Genomic DNA, 20,007 nt, shown 5'->3' on the forward strand with positions numbered 1-20,007 from the left:
GGCAGGCACAAGCAGCTGGTCAGAGGTGGATTCTCTGCAGGGACAGACAACTCCAAAAAGAGGTTTGGTTTAATTGAAGATATTTAGCGAGAGGTTCTTCAATAAATAATGGGCTAAGATGGGGACAGGGCTGACACCTCAGGACAGGGTGGTAGGAGGACACACAGACCAGTCACAGCTCCCTTGGGATGTGCCCGAATAGTGGAGTTGGGTTGTGTAGGGGACAGGAGAGAAACTGGAGACACAGATACACATCAGCCCCAGGTAATCAGGATAGAAGAGCTTCATTCTGGTCCAGAGAAAGCAAGTGCTGAGAAAAAACGGGCTTGGGCTGCTGAAGAAACTCTCAACCAACAGATGTGTTAAGTAAAACACATTTTTGCTTATTTTTTGCATTTTTGCTTATTTTGGATAAGCAAAAATACCCCAAACTGGAAACAACTGAGTGGGAGGGTGTCAGGGGCCCTGAGGAGGCACTGGGGCTGGGGGAGGAGCTGCTGCCCAGTGCCACTGGCACTGCTGAACTACAGGGGAGCCAGAGGTGACATGGGGTGGAAGAGGCCCTGGCACCTTGGGGCTTGACGGTCTCAAAGGCTGGGGCTTTCTGAGTGCCCTGTTTGACTCCTCATAAACACCTCTTTACCTTGTCTTGAGTCCCAGAAGGAGCAGCACCTCCCAGAACAGCCTGGTGCTGCTCTCAGACACCAAACGGGCCGGGCCCTGAGGCTGCCTGCTCTCCAGCCTGGCACCAATCACGGCAGCTCACCTGCATCCTTTGTTAGTGAACTCCCCCCAGGGGCTGGTCACTGGCAGGGCTTTCTGTGCCCATCCAGGCTGCAGGGTCATCCTGTGCTTGTTGGCTCTCCTAAGGCCCAGCCTGAGCCCTGTGTGACCCCCAGGGCCTGCCCAGCCCCTGCCACAGCTGGCAGTGCCAGCCCATCCAGGCCCTGCGCCGGCATGGATCCCCCTGCTCCAGTCCCAGTTAAAAAATGAAGCTGGAATAAGGAACGTGGTGCTGAGCTGGGGAAGGGGGGTTTGCCATGGGAATATGGCAGGGCCCCTGGCCTGGCTGCAGCTCCAGGGCCTCCACACAGGCTGCACATGAGCTCCTCAGTCCAGCCAGAGGCTCCCGGACAGGACAGGGCAGCCAAGGAGAGACTGCCCAGCACAGCCCAGAGGTGCACAGAGCACAGCCCAAAGCACCACACTGAGCAGCTGGGGCACTCCTCAGCAAGGGAAAGCTGTGATCTGTGCACACATCCCATCCCTCGGGATCCTGCAAAGTCCAGCCTGGTGCCAAGGAAGGGGAGAAGGGCTCTGGACCTGACTGTACACTGCCAGCTCCCATCCCCTGCTACATTCCATCCTGGACAAAGGCAGAAAGATCTATACAGTATAATACATATATATTTCACTATGAAATAGCAATTTCATTCCCTGCCTTCTACTTCCTGAATGCATCCTAAATTATATGCTTCTTTTTACATCACTCCAGAGGGCTGCTGGGGCTGGGTAGTTTCTCATGCGAGGCAGTTGCTCTCCCTGAAGTCACCCACAGGATGCACCAGCAGCTGATGTGGCAGGACCTAAACATAATTCCCATTCCTCCCTTTCCCCTGCCCCAGCTGCCCCCTTCCCCAGCAACAAGGGCAGTCTCTGCCCCAGCAGCCAGGGCTCTCCCAGTCCATTTCAGTGGTTCCTCACTGCAGATCCGTGCACCTCCCTCAGCTGCTCTCAGCAGCTGTGGATGGAGCGGGAGCAGCAGCTGAACCCCTGGACATGCCGGGTATGGGGAGGAGCAAACCGGAGGGAGGGAGGTGGCGGGGACAGTGCAACATGCACACGGAGCGGTGCCGAGGGCCCGCCCAGCCCGGGGGGAGCCGGGGCTGCAGCCCCGGGGGTTCTACCAAAGGTCAGTCCCCGTGGAACAGGGAGCCCCATCCGGGGGCCGGGTCACCGCCCAAGAGCTGTCATCGCTGGAACCAGTGCAGAGCCGGGTGTCAGGTGGAAGGAGAAACAACCCTATGGAAAGAAAAGAGGGCAGATGTTTTAGGGAAACACTTAGGGAAGGTGTGCTGGGAGCCACTGGCCTGGAAACGTCAGACACTGGCAGCACTGGGGCCTCCAGTTACTGTGCTGGGACTCTGAGGGCTCAGGCACTCCTGCACTCTGCTCCAGCAGCTGGGAAAAGGAAAGGGACAGCAGGTTCCCCCCGCTGTTGGGGCTTGGGCTCCAGTAAACAAGGTCAGAATTTTATTTCCCTTCAAATGAAACCTGCAGGAGTTCAGCTGCTGGCTGGAGCACAGCCATGCCCAGACACCTTCCACGGCAGCAGATGAGCTCACTCCAGGACCTCTCCCAGAAGAGAGATCTGCCCAGTGGCCGTGGCAGGGAAGGGAAGGGAGCTGCCCCAGCACCCACCTGCGCTCCCTGTGCTCCCCCGTCCGTCACATGGTCCGGCTGTACTCGATGCTGCTCTTGGCAGAAATGCCAGACCAGGGCAGGAGGCTGCACAGGAGGCTCTGGGCTTGTCTGTATATCCTCTGGGGAATGGAGCACGGGCTCAGGCTGGCTAGTGTGGAGCCAATGTGCTGTAGGTAGTCAGTGGCCACCAGTTAAGGACAGCAACGCTTGCACTGTAACTTAGCAAAGAACAAAAATCACTCCTGGGCCTGCCCTGCCTGCAGGGACCCCAACACAGTGGAAGATGCTCAGCTCAGTCACATCTACTCCTTCCAATCTCTGCCTCCACCTTTCTATCAAAAGCGGGTCTGCTCTGCCCTGTAAAGAACAGCAATTTGGGAATGGAAGCTCCAGCTGGTGTAGGAAATACTTCCTCTAAGCAGTTCCCTTTGCACTCCACAGAAGATCCTGTGAGGATAGCAATCCATCCCCCTGCCCAGGGAGCTTGGAACTGACCAGCTACACCCAGGAAGGATCAAGTTTCTTCTCCATGATCTGTTGACCTCAAACAAACCCTCTAAGTCAGTGTGGGAGCAGCCTGCTGAGATCCAGGCCAGCCCAGGCTCACAGGAGATCCCAGGTCACAGGAAACAAAACCAAGTGTTTCTCTGCCCTGTTCATGGCTAAATCTTACACCCTACAAGCCAAAGCACACCCAGAACTTTGGCCTAACACCAGCACTCGCTCTCACTGGCATCCAACTTGCTCCAACCATCCTACATCAAGTAACTCTAACATCTTCTCCTTCCAGCTTCAGATTAAACCCACATCTGAGCAGGTTTCAGTTCCCACATCTACCCACTCTGCTGCTGTTAACCCAAAACAGGGCTTGGCCTCTGCTCAGCAGCCTGCAGGGAAAGGATATAAGATTGTCCAGGGTGGGTGCCCGCCGTTGATGTACAGGACGTAGGTGAAGCCATCTTTGAGGACCCCTCGGATGGAGTAGTAATAGGGGAGATAGTGGTGCTGTTTAAAGTCTCTGTTTTCATAGAAGTTTATTGCTGTGTTGTTGGTGGTGAGCACGTGCAGGTAGATGGCTTTGCAATGGTCCTGGGCAGTGGTGGAGATGTGATCTTTCAGACTCTCAAGCAAGAGGGAACCTGTTGAAGGGAAGGCAGCAGGATCACAGTGTGAGGGTGTGTGCACCAGGGATTGCTGCACACACCTGGAGACCCCAAATCCCACCCAGTTCTCACAGGACCTTCTACACGGTTTCTATACGTGGTCTCACCTATGAGCACAGCTTCAAAACCCAGAGATTTTGAAGACACAAACCTCTGACTCAATAACCACAAGGATGAGGCAGAACTTTGACAATACTGCCCACCCCAGCAGAGCCACTCCTGGCTTTGGGGAAGATCAGTTTCATTTTCAATGGTATCAGTTTCACTCCATACACGTATTTATTTTAAAACCATTTGAGACAGCAGAGTGTCAAAACAGGACTTCAAAAGGAGATTATTGTGTCTGCTGAACTTGAATAAAAATCTAAGAACTGTTGGGATTTTAAAATACCTTCTAAGAAAGAGTGGAGACAGCCTCATCCAACCTGGATTTGCTGCAGCAGGAAAAGCCAGAGAAGGGTACAGAGGATACTCCAGCCCCAAGGGACAAGACCTGGGGTTCATCCACACCACCTCAGCATGGCATGAAGGACCCAGCAGAACCTGCAGGGGAACTTCTTCCAGCAGGTGTGGTAACACCAGGCTGAAGAATCAGCCTGACTAACACACAGGCTGCTGCTGTTTCACAATCCCCAGGGCCTGGGGGACTCTCTGGAGGACCCACAGGATTTCAGAGCAGAAGTCAACAGCACTGACTTCACGTTTTCTTGATACTTAGTGAGAATCTATATCAGCCAAGACCAAAAAACCACTGAGATATCAACAGCAGAGCAGTTCAATTTTCTTATGAGATATTCCAGACTTACACCTCACAGAAATCCATCTGTCCTATGGTTTAAGAACAGCAGAGAACTAGAAAACAAACCCTTTAACAAAAATCAGAGCAAATCAGAGCTTTAGTGCTTAGAAGCATGGCTGGAGCGAAGAGCCTCCTGCATGAAAGGCTACAGCTTCAAATACCACTAGAAAAACTCAAAAGAAAGGTCTCAGGAAAAGCAGCAGCAGCTTTTTTTAGGTTGTGTTGCTACAGGTGCAAGCTCTAAGTTTTTGAGAGAGGACAGCAACATGCTGTGCAGCTGGAATAGATACAGGAAATACTGACTCTGAAAAGAGAAAATTCCAGCAAGGTAAGACTGGGGGAAAAATAGGATTTGGAAATTAGGACGAGACTGAAAACCACCATAATTTTACAGAAAGATCTCTTTACCAGCCTCTGTGATCATTCTGTGCTACCACTTTCTTCTTTGTACTGGGAAATTCTCTCCAGTGGCATTTTAATGGAAGGTTTAAACACTGCTCTCACCAAGGACTCTGTGGTCATTTCTTTATGTATCCTCTAGGTTTATACCTCTCCAAACATGCCTGGAGGAGAAGGGAGGACTTGGAGGTGCTGAGTTACACCCCTATCCACTGAGGAGACTCCAGGGGTGCACCCCTGGGTCACGCTGCCAAACCTGGCCCATTCCCTTCTGCAGATCAGAGATCCACGTCCTGCCTGAAGGGCAGCACTGGGGACAGCACAACTGCTCTGAACAGAGACAGCCTTCCTGACTCCAGCATTTCAAATGGCTGCAGGAATGCTGCACGTGGCAGCAGACATTCAGAGCTGACTTGTACATTCAAGATCTAATCAGGCACAAGTAACATTATTTTCCAGTTCCCTTTGTGGTCTTTTCATAGTTTGTTGTATCTGTTGAAGATGAAAGATTAAAAGCAGTTCTGTTTTCTGTCTCAGGGATCAGTCTGCTGATACCCAGAAAGAAAATAATTTCAAACTCTCCTTCTGGGTGAAGTTCTTACACTTTCAGACAGCCTCAGCAGCACCAGTGTGAGTTTTTGGAGTGCTCAGCTGGCCCCTGGGAACAAGACTGACAAAGGCCTGTGCTCTTTGGAAATACTTGCACATTGTGTTGTGCCCACACCAGTAAAAACCTCCCAGTGCACCTGCACTGTGCCCCTGCTGGTACCAGCCACAGGTAACCCTTCCCCATTCCCACAGGGATGCTGCAGGGGGATACTGCAGCTCCTCCAGTCATACCTGGCAAATACAGCAACAGCTGGCACTGAGCAGCAGCTTACCTATTCCATGTTTCCTGAACTCCTTCACCACTCCAAGACTCAGGATGTAAGCAACTTGAGTGTCCACAGGAAAATTGGAAGCTAGGATATCTCCATCCTGCATAGAGATAGGACAGGTTTTTTAATAGGGTACCTGGGGAGGCACAGGAGAAAGCATGAACCCTGTACTGGAACACCTGAAAAAGGCTGAAGCAGAAAACTTCTCTTAACTGAACAGTCTTAGCTGAAGCTTTTGGGATGGAAGTTAACATATCCAAGCATGGAGTTATTCCCATTTTCACATGATCCTCCCAGAGGCAAACACAAACCACACTATTTCCTACATATGTACATTATTTGTGGGTTTAGGGGCAGAACAGGCTTGCTTTCTTTACCAGAAGGATCCAAAGTGCCAGTTCTGGAGCTACCCAGCAGTGTTTAGATCAACCCAGCAAGTCCTCGTGGCCTGCAAGCTGCACCTGAGCTGTGTCAGCCAGAGATCTCTGCACTGCTGGGGAGGACAAGGAGCACATTCCACAGGCCCAACTGCCCAGAGCAGTGCCTGAATAAGCCCTTGGCTTTCAGCTTGGCTGGAACAAGGGCCATTTGTAGAAGTTGCTGAAGATGCAGCTTCTGACTTGGATGAGCTTTGAGATGAAGCCAGAGAGCTGAGGTGAAGAGACCCATGTGCTACTCTGCTGGGATTATTGTTTAACCACATCACTGAGGGCCTTCCAGGAGTCAGACACTTCCTGCACTGCCCTTGCTTTTTTTTGTGCTCTTCTCCCATGCTGTCTTCACTGACCATCTCTTCTATCCCTCTCTGCTGCACTGGACTGTCTGTCCTGGCCTCCAGGCTCTGTTATCTCTGAAGTCCCAGCTCTCTGCAGACAGGTTAGCTCCCCCAGGGCTCAGGACAGGGACTGTGTAAAGGGAGGAGTTTCTGCAGGAAGTCACCAGAGTGACTCACCCAGTACAGCTAAGGAAGCTCTAATGAAAAAAAAAGAGTTTTGTGCTCCCACAGCTACACCAGCCATGACCAGGGATTAGCCAGCAGGATCTGATCCCTCAGCTCTCCATGGGGCCATGCTCCAGCAGGAAGAGCCTCTGTGGCACCACACAGCCCCTCACCCACCCCGCTCCATCAGCTGGAAATCAGCATGTGCTTCCTTCCTTAGGTAAACTCAGAACAAGTGTCTGAATAGGGGAGGGAAAAACCCCACCCCAAACAGGTCCCATCCCCGTTCCCCACAGCAGGGGTTGGATTGTGTCCTGCTGAAGCCCAGGGCAGTCCCATACCTCTTTGTGCACCTTGGTCCTGCTCTTGATCTCTGCCACGATCATCCCCACGATGGAGCCTCTGTACGTGGCTGCGAGGGAAAAGAACTTCTTGTTGGAAGTGATATCTCGGTACCATGAGTCAGGGTACCTGGGGAGGAACCAGAAACAGCAATGTCAGGGGATGCAAAGCCCATGGGAACAGGCATTAGATGCTCCTCAATTGGAAACACCTGTTGCATCCTATTTAGTGCCACGGATTCTTTCATCATGTAATGGCCTCCTGCCTTGCTAAGAGAATCACATTTTCATCTTACAGTCTTTGCCCAGAGCTTTCACATCCATCTTTAGTAAGTCATTTTTAAATGCAAGATCCATCTGCCCTCATCTAAGAGTGTAAGGATCTCATTATTTGATACACATGTAAAAAAAATGCTTCATACTGATAGAAAAAAAAAAATCACACCACCAGCCTTCAGTTCTCCTCCTCCTTCTGCAGCTACTAAAGGGAAACTACTGTATGTTCATTTATTTCCAAGTGAGAGTTCAGCACATCTTGCCTTTATAAGAAATCTACAAACTCAAAATATTATGAATGCTTTTGCTGATTTGTTACATTTTATTCAATCTTAATTATAATCTGCTAGAATCCTCTATAAACCTTCTCCATGAAGCTAAAGTTAAAAATCCATGAAGTCTACAGCTGTGGTTTCCCTGGATGCTTTAGGCCAGAAATCTGTCAGTGTCCTCCAGAGAAGTTCCTGTTCTTGTGCAGTCATGGGCATTGACCAAATGTGGGTCTGGGAGCTGGCCTGGGCCAGGCTGAGATCAGCTTTATGGAGGAGCAGTGATCCAAGGGATGCAGTGCTCAGTTCCTGGGGACAGCAGAGCAGCCCCTGGGAACAGCTCCCTGTCAGTTCAGTTTGGCTCTGAGGCTGCTGTCCCAGCCCCAGGCTCCAGGACACAACTTCCTTTCACAAGCACAGGGATGCTGTCCTTTTTCCTGGAGGTGCTGCCCTTCCCCACCTCATTCAGTCTTTCTCAAGAAGCTGATCCACCCCTTTAATGGCAAAGCCCATTTTCCTGCCAAAATCTGCACGCAGGAAGTTTCTGATGGCTACGGTACGCTGCGGGCCAGGCAGCAAAGGACCTTTAACACCACCACAGTGCACAGAAGGTTCCCAACCTGCTGCTGCCCTGGCAACAGCCCTGAGGCTACAGAGAGCTGGAGCAGTACAGGTTCCCCCCAGTTGTCCCAGCTGCCCCCAGAGCAGGCACATACTCGATTGGGAACCAGTCTCCACAGAGCTGTTTCACGGTGTCTATGTCATCGTGGCAGAGCAGGCGCAGGTTCACATCCGACAGTGCACTCGGGGGCACCTCCTCTGTCATTCACGCCTGCAGGGGAAGGAAGCACCAGAGCAGAGATGGAACACAGGGTCTGATCCAACAGCACCACGAGGGGCTTCTTATGGATAAAGGAATTTCCCAGGAAAGTGATTTTCAGGGGAGATGAAACAAAACACGGCAACATTGACCTGAGAAGGAACTCACAGCTGTGCTGGCCATGGGGCAAGCCCAGCTTGCAGCTGAGCCTGCCCATCCCTGCAGCCCCATATCCATCCCCATATCCAGCCCCATATCCAGCCCCATCCCAATCCCTGGGAGCAGTCTGGTGTCTCTGTGTGCAAGGAGCACGTGGCCACAGCCCTTCCAAAAAGAGTATTAAATGAGGCAACAGCGTGCCAAGTGTACCTTATGTTGCATGGAGCTTTTCAAATGTCTGTGCAGCACCAACATTTTGTTAAAACAAAACTGAAGAAACGGCTTAAAAAGGAAGCACTGCTAGAGGAACATTTAGAAAGTCCTCTTGCACAACCCTGCCATCTCCAGTGAGTACATATGCAGAGGATTCCAACCCTTTAAAATGTTCATTTTGTTTAACCTGTGCTGGTGAAATGAGATCTAGTTTCACTTCCCCTCGTTCCTGTGTGCCACGGCTCCTCCCAGCCCAGCTCAGGGCGCTCAGATACAGAAATCCCAGGACACGTTTTCTGCACAGCCCTGCCACGAGCTGCTGAGCACCAACAACACTTGCTGCAGTGTCTTCGGCCTTTTTTAACAACACCAGAGGGAAAGAAGAAAGTGATAGCTAAAGTGGTTGTTAAAGCATTTGTAGCATTAAAGCATTTGGGTGCCTGGAGAACCCATTTTAGGCATGACAAAGCCTCACATGAGACAGACCAGTGGGGTCAGGAGGAGTCGTTTCCTTATTTCTCTCACTCCGACCCTCCCAGGTAAAAGAACCAGACCAGGATGCAAATTTCAAAAACCAAAGCCACCGCCCTCAACAAAAATAAATTACTTAAGAGTTTCTACTTTCTTTTCCTAATTTTAAGAGTCTCAAGGCTTGGTTTCAAAGTGCCAAGTTTTAAGGGAAAAGTTGCTCAGAGCAATGTTTGTCTATGCCTTCCTGGAAAAGGGATGCTCAGCTCTCCAGTGTTCTTGATTTACAGCTCAGAGCTCAAGGAAGAACCAATTTAAACACACTCCCCATTGGACTGCATATGCCATTTGAGCAGCTTCAACACAAATATTGTAACTGGCAAAGTTACAATTGCCCGTTTGGGCAATTTTAGGTTGCCAAAATCACAATTTAGCAATTAATTATAAATTATTAAGTTACTAAACTTACTTGGACAAGCTCTCCAGCACATGCTGGGATTCTCTGGTTGTCCTGTGCAGGGCCAGGAGCTGGACTCAGTGATCCTGATGGGTCCCCTCCCTTCAGCATATTCTATGATTCTACTCTGGCAGTTACAGTCATTCTGTACAGAAATGGATCACTTGTTCCTCTCCAAAGAATTCCTTAAAAAGCATCACAGCTATTTTCCAGCCTGTTCTAGGACTCTGGCTGCCTGTTTACTGAGCAGTCCAGGTCCAGGTGCCAGTTTCAAAACAACATAAGCCCCTACAAAACCTACACTCTTTGCTGCCTTTAAAATTTCTTTTACACTCCCAGAATGGGCTGAAGCCCTCAGAGGCCAGACTTGGAATGTGTGTCCTGTCACAGTGGTGCACACACTCCCCACCCCCAGCCTCTGGTGACCTTTTAAGAAGCCTCAGCTTCACCCCATGGGACCCTGAAGAAAGGAGGACAAACATTTGCTGCTGAGGTTCATCTGATCCACAACCACTGGTTCTGGATGTTGTGGACCCCACTTTCACCCCCCACACCCCTGCTGAGCCATTTCAGAGCTGTGACACACCACGGGATCGTTTTCCTTGCAAAGTTTCAGTGCTCCTGTAAGGGAACACCCCTTCTCAGCATTAATAAGTCAGAGAGAAATAAAACCACCATGCCAGGGCCATGGTTTTGCTAATGAGTAGAAAAGACAGGGCAGCACAGGACACATTCCTATGAGGATTAGTCCATGTGTATTTAACACCATGTGCTCAAAGAGCTGGGCAAGCATTATGCATTATCCTGGAGCTGAAGCCAGGCTCCATCAAGTAATCCATGACTGTTTTGTTGAACAGGATAATCCCCTCCCCTCAAATTCAGACACCCATGGCTGGTTGTGTTTGCAGGGACTCAATCCAGATGCTCCAGCACATTTAAAGGACATTTGGGACACCCATCTGGCACCGTGTCCTGCCACTGGGGTTCAGGAGAGCAGAGCTCTGCCCCTTCCTCCTGGCCAGGTGTTGCTGCTGCTGGAGGAGCTGTGGGAAGTGGCTGCTATGAGCAAGAGAGAAGAAATTCCAGGCAAATCAATTCCCTTCATAGCCAGGTGACAGCCTCTGGGTCTTCTGGGATACCTGGAAAAACCAAGAGCAGGTCCTGACCCTGAGCACAGCCTGTGGCAATGCTGTCCTTAGCACACCCAAAGTCCTGAACTCAAGTCTCAGCCAACACAGTGACCTAAGTATCACCTTTAGAGTCAACTTAAAGAGGACAAAATACATGTTTGAAAGCACAAAATAAAACAAAAAACTGTATCAGTGTAAAACAAAACCCCATAAGTTAAAAGGGCTTTTAGGGGTTTAGAGGCAGCAACACTGACAACACAAGTTGTGACCTTTGAGACCAAATGGTGGCTGCTGTGAAGCCAAATGCAGGCTCCAGGGGAATGTGGAAAATTCAAGGGTGTCCACAGCCACTTTGGAAAACCAAAGTGAAGTTATTTATTTTAATATCTTTTTCTCTGGTGTCAGCCTTTGGTTCACATGATGGCCAACATCACCCACTGTCTTCCCCTCCTGGGGGCACAGTGACCTCACCCTTCTGTCCAAACAGGAAGCACTTGTTCAGGAGGATTAGAAAATGAGCCAACATTTCATATTTTATTTAACATTTCATGCTTACAAAGGGATAGTGCAGATAAACACTTGGAAAAGCTCTGAGAACACCCTCTTACAAAATACTGCAGCCAGGAGCAAGTAGAACTAGAAACTGAGCATTTAGTTCCTTTTCTTACATAAGACTTGCAGATATTAATGCATAACAAATTCATTTCAAAAATACAGGAAAGCATGAAAGTTTTATGCATTTTTACTAGTTTTCTGCCTTGGTCTATTGAAACAAATTTAGCAAAACAGTCTGGCCTCAAGTGAATTGAGTAGCTCTAAGGAACCTGTGAAATTCTTATAACAAATATTTAGCAGTAATGGAAGTTGGATGAAAAGAAATAGCAAATACATTACTAAATAAGCCAACTTGACATATAATTTTAAATTAAAGTGCATTGTGAGGCCTGAACTTGCTATTTAAAAAATGATGTCATAAATCTTTGGCATCGTTCAGTTCTAGGTATAATGAGCTAAAGAACAGTGTTTCACAGTTCTGCCTAAAAGGCAGCAGAGCCTCTGGCTCCAGCACTGGCCCAAGCCTTGGCTGGGCCTCCAGGACTTGTCCCTGCTCACTCAGCACGGCGCAGCCAAGCACAGGCACTGCCAGATCCTACTGAGAAGGAGCAGCTCTTGTTTAGAGCCAGCTGCAGGAACAGTTTATTTACATGGACCAGATGCTTCACAGCTAAGACACCTCAGCTCCAGCTTTTCTCAAGAGCAGGATGTTTTCATTCCCTCTTAGAGATCCTGTATTTAAAAAAAAATAATCATAATAAAATCTTCATAGGATCACATTTCTAGAGAGAAAGGCAGCCACACAGAACCAGTACTCTGAATCCAGCAGGGTGTTCAAATGAAAGATAAAGCCTGATGCTTTGGCAGACAGCTGCTTAAATGTGTTTGAAAATCCCTTCAGCACTTCCATACCTACGAAAACCTGGCCAAGTGATTCTACAAGTTGAGATTTCCCTTGTTTAGCACTGTTAGACATGTTTTAACAATGTTTCTGCCTCGTGCATCCTGCAAAAATGAGCTGGATTTCAGCAGTGAACAAGACGCTAGTTTAATTAATTTTTATTTTGACTTCAGCTTCCAAGCAGATAAACTCATGAAATTCCCAAATAAAAAATTAATCATCTAGCAACAAATATCACTGAATTTCTTAGCAGAATAAAAGCCAGGTAATCTTAGTTTGACTAAAGTCAAACAAATACCAACTAGGATTGTTTACAACTCTAATTCCCAGTTAGGGATGTATTGACTTTAAATTTACTGTTCACACAAAAACCAAAGTGAAGGAATCTTCTTCACTTGCAGAAACAAAGCTGGATCAAAGATCATCGATACCTTTTACTTTACTTAAAAGCTATTTGAGATCAATTCATCCCACAGAAAACAGCAGAGCTGCAGGGAAGAATAAAGAGAAGCCCTAGCAGGCTGTGGGTGGTTATAAAGAGACTCCATAATTCAGGCAGCGTTGTCCCTACAGGCACAGCCAGGCAGCCCAGTGTCCCAGCACCTCTAACATCCAACACTGCAGATCCTCCACCAAGGCTCAGGATGAAGATTTCCACCTTCAGGAATTCAAAGAATTCACTTTGTGCACACTCCTGATGGATTATTAAGGATTATCTGCTGTCCTTCCGCAGAAGGAAAATATTAAGGTCCTGCAGATGACTGGCAAGGACACACCACGAAGGGGCTGTCCCGTCCTGTCAGCTCCTGCCCAGCACTGCAGGACATGTCACAGTGCCTCTTTCATTTTACAGACACTCCCTGGGAGATCTGCACACAGGGACAGAAATGGATTTCCTTGTGCCTGGTTCCCTCACACCACAGGTCTGCTGCAGTGTCACCACCAAATCCTTGTTTGCAACTCCAGTCGCCATCTGGATGGTCTTCAGATCCCACTAACACAAGATTTCCAGGAAAGAAAAATTAATAACATTTGGCATCCTCACTCGCTTGTAAGTAAATAGGATCAAACAAAGCCCAGAGAGAATCTTAAAGCTACCAAAGTGCAGGATTTTAGCTGTGACTGAGCACCACAGTACCCCAAACAGCCACAAAGTCTGCTGTTATCTTCCAGAGCACGAGCAGCATTTTTCACAGCTCTAAGTCTCTCTACCTTGTGTTGTCTGGCACTGGGGATTTGATTTACATTAAACCATTCAGTCTGAACCAGTCTAATTCCACAAAGCAGTACAGACTTCCCTGCTGCATTTCATTTTCAGCTTACTGTGTTTTTAGGTTACTGGTCTCGCAGGGAATGTTCCACACAGACACCTCTGTCACCAAGCTCCTTTCATTTATTACAATAAAAGTGCAACTGAATTTCAAAACATCAAGGATTTATTGCTAAGAATCTCAAAGAGGCATTTCCAGGACTTAGGGCAACATTATCCAAGCAACAGGAGCCAAATTTTTAAAGATATTTAAATACTTGGCTTGACAGCTTCACAGTACTACTTCAAGTATGGTCATAGAATAAAAAACCATAGGTTGGAAAGACCCTTTGGGGTTTAACCCAACTTAAATCAGGTTGCTTAGGCCCACATAATGTCAGTGAGGAGCAAATCTCTTCACTCTGCCTGGAATCAGACCAGTCCCTTTGGATCTAAAGGCACAACTGGAAGCTGGGGCATCAAATATGCTGCCTGCATCACCACTCACAGTGTGCAATGCAAGCACACCTGACAGGGCATTTGTTACACTCTGCTTATCCATTTAATGCTCCTGCTCCTTCTAGGAATGCCACAGGGGTTCATTTGGGACAGGCAGCACACAAACCCCACAGGGTACAGCTCCCCTCATTCCCACCTCATTGAGCCTGGAGCTCACAGTCACACACTGAACGCTGACGGTTTCTCCTCCATCCCTGGACACTCAGCACATCCCACAGCAGCACTGCCCAAAACTGCCAGCACCTCATTCCCTACCCTAGCAGAAGCTTGGAATGAGTGAGATTCTTAATGAGAAATCTGGCACAAAATGACTGATTCTGTGTCTTGGTCTGAAAAAAACACAGTACTGTGGGTGGAAGCAGGCGCTGATTATGTGACTTCACAACACCTTTTGATCCATGGTTTTTTTTGCCTTTTCTACCAGAATCAAAAGCACTGAGCCTCAAAGCCCCCCATGGGCTCCAGGTCACTCAGGGGTGTGCACTAGCTCAAGACTTGGAGCTCCTCAATATTTAAATTCCTTGAATAGCAGTTTTTTTTCTGTGCAGAAAACTGCCCTGCCAACCACCTGCCCTGGCACAGCTCCCCAGGCTGCCACAGGAGGAACACACCAGGTTAACCCAGCCCTGCCATGTGGATCCCATCTGCCCCCAAGCACTCATGGGATTCTCTTGGGGACATCACTCTGGAGAAGGGAGTTTGTCAGTGCCTGGACTTTCTTGTCCAGTAAATCCATCCAGGGCAGTGTGCTTGAGTAGCACCCCACAGTGGAGGAGGGCAACACCCAGTGAGCTCAGGGAAGAACATGTTGGAAGGAAAGCTGAATTTACCTCAGCCCCAGAGAGGCTGCAGAGTAACCTAGGGTTGAGATAAGACATCTGTAGCAGTGAATTGTCAGGTGTCCTGAGCCAATTCATAAAGAATCACATCTCCCTGAGAGAGCCAGACCAACGTGGAAGGAACAGACACACAACTGAGCCCAAAGTATAAAAACTGGACAATTTTGCTTTAAAAATTTATTTTAAAAAAGTAAATTTTGAAGGAAGCAAAGCAGGCTTCAAGCTGTGTACTCCTTCCTGAGCACACAGAGACTAGAACAGGCACCTGGATTTGGATCCAACCATACACTGCCATCACTGTGTTCAGCTTCTGCTGTGATTTCAGCATGTTGCTGTATCAATCACCCTGCTCAATCAGACTCCCACCTAACACCAAATACACCAAATAAGTCAATTGGATTTTACACCCTCCTCCTGTGGAACAGCTACACGAGCTTGGCCAGAGCACGTTGAACTCTGACAGCCAGGAAGGCAGCACTGTCACACACAGCCTGGGAAAACCATCCTGGCAATCAGCCCTCCTCTTAACACTCACCCCAGATGGCTCAGACTATTTTTCCTCAGCACTGAAATGCTGAAAACACAGATTTGTGCCTTGTCTAGAGCTCCACACAATTTTCCACTCTGCCCTCATCGAGGTGTGCAGACCACAGCACTGAAAGCCTCCAAGCCAAACCCCCAGAATCACTGTCATTAACAATTTGGCTTCCTGCCATGAAGGATCAGGATTTGAAACAGTCCCCAAAAGGATATTAAAAAGTGAGAAGGCAAAATGTAGTTTTACCTGTGTAGGAAGCAGTGGTTATTTATTAGAAATGAAGAACACTTACTGTTAGTGAAAATCCTTTAATACTCGTAGCCCTGATCTTCTGCACACTCGCAGCTGGACTTGTCAGACTTCCAGCAGCAGGAAACATTAATGTTCTGCATGTGGGTCACTTTCTGGGCTGTTCTTTCACCTTACAGCTCTGGAAACATTTCTGGAGCCATGGATTTCACAGCAGCCAGCCCCCAAATGAAGTGTCTCTAAAGCACACTGCACAAGGCCTGGCTTCCTGCTGCCCCAGATACAGCAATTCCTCTGGGAATGGCAAACAAGAATCTCTAAGAGGGTTTTGCTGTTAGATCTTTTCTTGTTAAGATGAGGAAAGGAAAATCTGCTTTGTGACAGTGGCACTGTGGAGAGTTCAAACCCAAGGGTCACAAAAGAGACACACTGGCAACAAGCTCCTAGCTGGAGGGGAGATTTAATCACAGCAAGTTTCCAATAGGCGCCTCTTCCTCCAGAAAACAAATTTTAAAATCCCAAAAAAATCCATTGTACTTGCAGGCCCGCTGCCCTTTCTGAAGTAGAATAAACAGCCACACAGAAAATGTGTGTAGTGGCTGAAAAAACAGCCAGAAATGCAGGCTACAAACCCCTGGGGAAGGGAATTTGAGGTTGCCTCCATTTCCTACACACTGTCCTCATTATGGAGCAGAATTAACAAAACCTACACCCCCACAGGAGACACCAACACAACTGTCCAGAGGTTAGTGCAAACAAGAGGCTTTCAAATAAAATACAATTTGAAAAAGCTTGGAAAGAACATTCCTTCCTCAGCTGTCAGACAAGTGCCCCAAACTCAACATGTCTCCGAGATCCTGGCTTTAAAATTTGAGCCAAAATGGCTTCACTTCCTTTCCTTTCCCTTCTTCAGCAGTTTTCCAAGTATGAGACACTCAGGTTCAACTCAAAAACCCCACTGCTGCTGTTTTAAACTAATAACATTTAAAAGGGATCCTGGTATAGGTGTCTGCTCTGACAGTCACAGCAATAAATTGAGAAACAGAAATGTAAAACTTAATTAAAAGCCAATGTTGAAAAAGTGAGCAGCTCCTGTTCCTACCTCTGCAGGGAGGAAAGTGGATGGGGGGAGGCAGAGTGAAACATGAAGCTCAAAGTCTTTTTGCAAGTCTCTGCATTGAAGCCAGCAGACAGGCTGTGACAGGTTAAAAACCAGGGAGGAGGGAGTGATCCCACTGAGAACGGTTTTGGATAGCACTTGGCCTCCCAGTTTGTAGACAAGGTGGAGATCTAGGCAGAACTTTTTCTGCTGTCACTCTGGACAGCAATTTGCTCTTTAAAAGCACCTGAACACGTCAGAGAAGGAAATCCCTGCCCATGAGCCCAGCAGCCTGGCCCCAGCAGGAAGCAGAGCTGCAGGATTTCTGAGTCAGCCCTGCCAGGAAGTCCCTGAGTGTGCACCAGCCATTCCTCAGGTATTCACAGCAGAGCACCTGGGGCAGCCTCTGCAGGCACAGCTCCACCTCTCACCCCAGGAATTGCACTGGGAGCGCCCGGGGTGGGGAACAGAGAGGTGGGAAAGAGGCAGGAAATGACAGAATGGCTTTTGGGGTGGCAGGACCAGCTCAAATCAGCTGACAGGCTCTGAGCCCAGCACTGACTCACAGACCACACTGGCCCAACCCCTGTTCTCAGAACACCCCCCAAAAAACCCTCCACCAGGAGAAAAACCCCAGCCCCATATGCAAATAAAGATCATCTTACTGGGAAAGAAATAACACCGGACATGAGAGAAGCACCAGGCTTTGTCAATAAAAATAAATGCACGTGCTCTGTGTTAAAGGCTGTTTGGCTAAAGAGCATTTTCTGAATTCCACTGGCAGTTCCCACAATGTTTCATCACATTCAACTCCAGTCTGGATAGCAGGAGTCAGGATGATTGACACTGGTTCGAGAAAAGAAGTGAAAATTAAGAATGCCACAGGTTTAAAGAGGCATTCACAGGACAGGCACTTCCCAACGAGTCAGACACGAGAGGCCAATTTGCCTTAAGCACCTCAAACAATCTGCTGAGAGAAACAGCAGCAGCTTCAAAGAGCAAATATTGTCTCAGCACCACTAAAAAATGTTTCTTTCTTTGCCACCAGGTGTGGAAACACTAATTAGGGCAGTTTACCAGATGTAACAAAACTTCTTTTTAACCTGCCAGAGAAAACCTTCTGCTTTAAAAGCCTGGTCCCCATCACTGCCTCTGAGGGGGGCGAGGCAGCTCAGGTTTATCTCTGGAAATTAATTATCACACACTGGGACAGACCCACCAGTTGGGGTTCTGGGGTTATTTTTGGTTTGATTTCTTTTTCACCTCACTTGTGAGACACCGCTAGAGTTTATTGCCAACAGACATCTGGATAATCTGAAAACACACCATGCTCTAGTGCTCCCAAAATGCTCCCACAAGTGTCCCCCATAAAGACTTTTGAGGATACTAACCTGGAATAAGGAGAGTCTATGGCAGATTAAAATAAATTAATTACAAGAATTAATTAGATTAAAATAATTTAGGATGAATCCCGAGTGAAAAGAGAGTCCATGCAGCAGGTTCATAACAACTAGATGGAAGAAGAGGAAGAGAAATGCAAAAGTGGCTGATGATCCTTTGGGACAGGGCACAGATCTCCAGGATGGTAAAATCTAAAGCAGCTGCAGAAAGCTCCCACAATGCCAAAAACCAAGTAAAACTGTAATCTGGTAGGTAAAAAAAAAGGAATGGAGCTGGAAGGAATGCAAAATTTGTGTTGAGCACTGCAAGGGGAAAAGGCACCCAGGCTCAGTGAGAATATCTGTGGCCCAGCAGCAAAGGAGGACACTGGGAATTGTCAGAGAGTCTGGTCTGAGGCAGGTACGGACGTTCAGTGCGTCTGTGAATCGAACACCAGAGGGGAAGGAAGCGTGGCCAGGGCTCAGGAGCTCAGCAGATCACCCACAACGGGCTGGGAGCTGCCCTGGCACAACAAAATCGGGATAAACCAGCAGGGACGGAGCAGGCTGAGCTCAAACTCACCACGCAATTAAATACTGAGACAGCTCCCAGCAGGACACGGAAATAATCTGGTGCCGGTAACCACGAGTGGATTGTCCGCGACACCTTTCAGCTGCTGGGTGGCCTCAACACACCCCTCCAAAACAGCCAGCCGGCAACAAAGAAAGGCGGGTACAGGCGGGCAAAGCCGGGCAAAGGCGGGCAAAGCTGGGCTAAGCCGGGCAGCTCCGCTCTGCCCGCGGGAACGCCGGATCCGGCCGGACGCGACATTCCCGGCCTTCCGCGGAAATCCGGCTGCGTAGGAGGAGGAGATGGAGCCGGACACAGGCACGGCAATAGCACCGAACTCTCGTTAACGGGAGGGACAGGAGCGCATCCCCCGGGCCCACCGTGACCTACGGCCGGGGGGGCCGCGGTTGCCATGGCGACCGCGCCGGGCCTAGGCCCGTCCCGGGCCACATCGCCATGACAACACCAGCGCCCTTCCCCACCACGGAGACCCTCCCGAACTGTCGCCCGCTCACCTGGGGGGGGCGGCGGACGCGCCCTCAGCACATCCCGGGCGGCGGAACCGGACGGGGAGCGCCGGGCACGGGCGGCGGCGGCGCTTCCGCAACCGGGCACGGCGCAGCAACGCGCCGCCCCATTGGCTGCCGCCGGGCACGTGACCGCCGGCGCCGCGCATGCGCACAGAGGCGCGCCCGTCCCCTGAGGCCACGTGGGCGGCGCCGAGCGGGCGGTAATTAAGGGAGGGGTAATCAAGGGAGGGGTAATTAAAGGAGCGTCCTTGAGCGCAGGCGCTTGGGAAGCAGGAGGCGGGGCTGGTCACGCCCCTGGGTCAACTGGCCGGAAGTTTCCCTCAGTCCTTCAAAGGGACAGCAAGCAGAACTGTCGTACAGTGTAAGGGCTTGATGCCGTTCATGGTTCTAATCCTGAAATTAGAAGTTCTTAAGGGTTTTTCCTTGTTGAAGTTCTAAAAAGTGAGACGAGGCAGGATATTTCAGTCAGAAAGTACCTACAATTGCTTAGTCCAACTGCCTGACCAAAAGTTAAAGATCCTATTTTTATTGTGGGTTCAGCTGACCTGCAGGTTGGACTAGGTGATCCCCAGAGGTGCCTCCCAAGCCCAGCTACTCCACGATTATTATTAACCTCCCACTTCCACAGTCTCCTTGCCAGCTGTTCCATTCAAGTCAGATTTTCCCACCTTCCAGCTAATTTGCCCATTTTTTGCAGCCAGTGTGGAACCACAGATGCCACATCTCACACAGGACAGCAGCAGCAGCAGAGGTCTTTGTCACCACCTCTGATGTGTAGGAAGAGCTCCTATTTTCCTGCTTTTTCATCCTGCAGAGGGGGCTCAGAGAGGCCCAGCAGGACC

The 20,007-nt window shown here is 49.1% G+C and overlaps 1 protein-coding gene across 1 annotated transcript; it reads right to left on the reverse strand.

Moving 5' to 3' along the window:
* Positions 1-51: 51 nt before the first annotated feature.
* Positions 52-19,300, reverse strand: NAA60 (N-alpha-acetyltransferase 60, NatF catalytic subunit). Its single transcript, XM_021550065.3, has 7 exons — positions 19,151-19,300; positions 8,206-8,321; positions 6,945-7,074; positions 5,667-5,763; positions 3,329-3,563; positions 2,422-2,604; positions 52-2,022 (listed from the first exon to the last, which is right to left on the reverse strand). The coding sequence occupies exons 2-6, from the start codon at positions 8,313-8,315 to the stop codon at positions 2,448-2,450; spliced, it is 729 nt and encodes a 242-aa protein (XP_021405740.1). The 5' UTR covers positions 8,316-8,321; positions 19,151-19,300; the 3' UTR covers positions 52-2,022; positions 2,422-2,447.
* Between the last annotated feature and the right edge of the window lie 707 nt (positions 19,301-20,007).

Source organism: Lonchura striata, chromosome 16, assembly GCF_046129695.1.
Source record: "Lonchura striata isolate bLonStr1 chromosome 16, bLonStr1.mat, whole genome shotgun sequence".
Classification (NCBI taxonomy): Eukaryota; Metazoa; Chordata; class Aves; order Passeriformes; family Estrildidae; genus Lonchura; species Lonchura striata.

What these genes read in the sequence shown, in the direction of transcription:
- NAA60 (XM_021550065.3), bottom strand. Translation starts at nt 8,315, where the DNA reads ATGACAGAGGAGGTGCCCCCGAGTGCACTGTCGGATGTGAACCTGCGC. An exon ending in GGAGACTGGTTCCCAATCGA is followed by an intron (nt 7,075 to 8,205) that starts GTATGTGCCTGC and finishes GTTCCTCCCCAG; the next exon opens with GTACCCTGACTCATGGTACC. An exon ending in GGACCAAGGTGCACAAAGAG is followed by an intron (nt 5,764 to 6,944) that starts GTATGGGACTGC and finishes ATCTCTATGCAG; the next exon opens with GATGGAGATATCCTAGCTTC.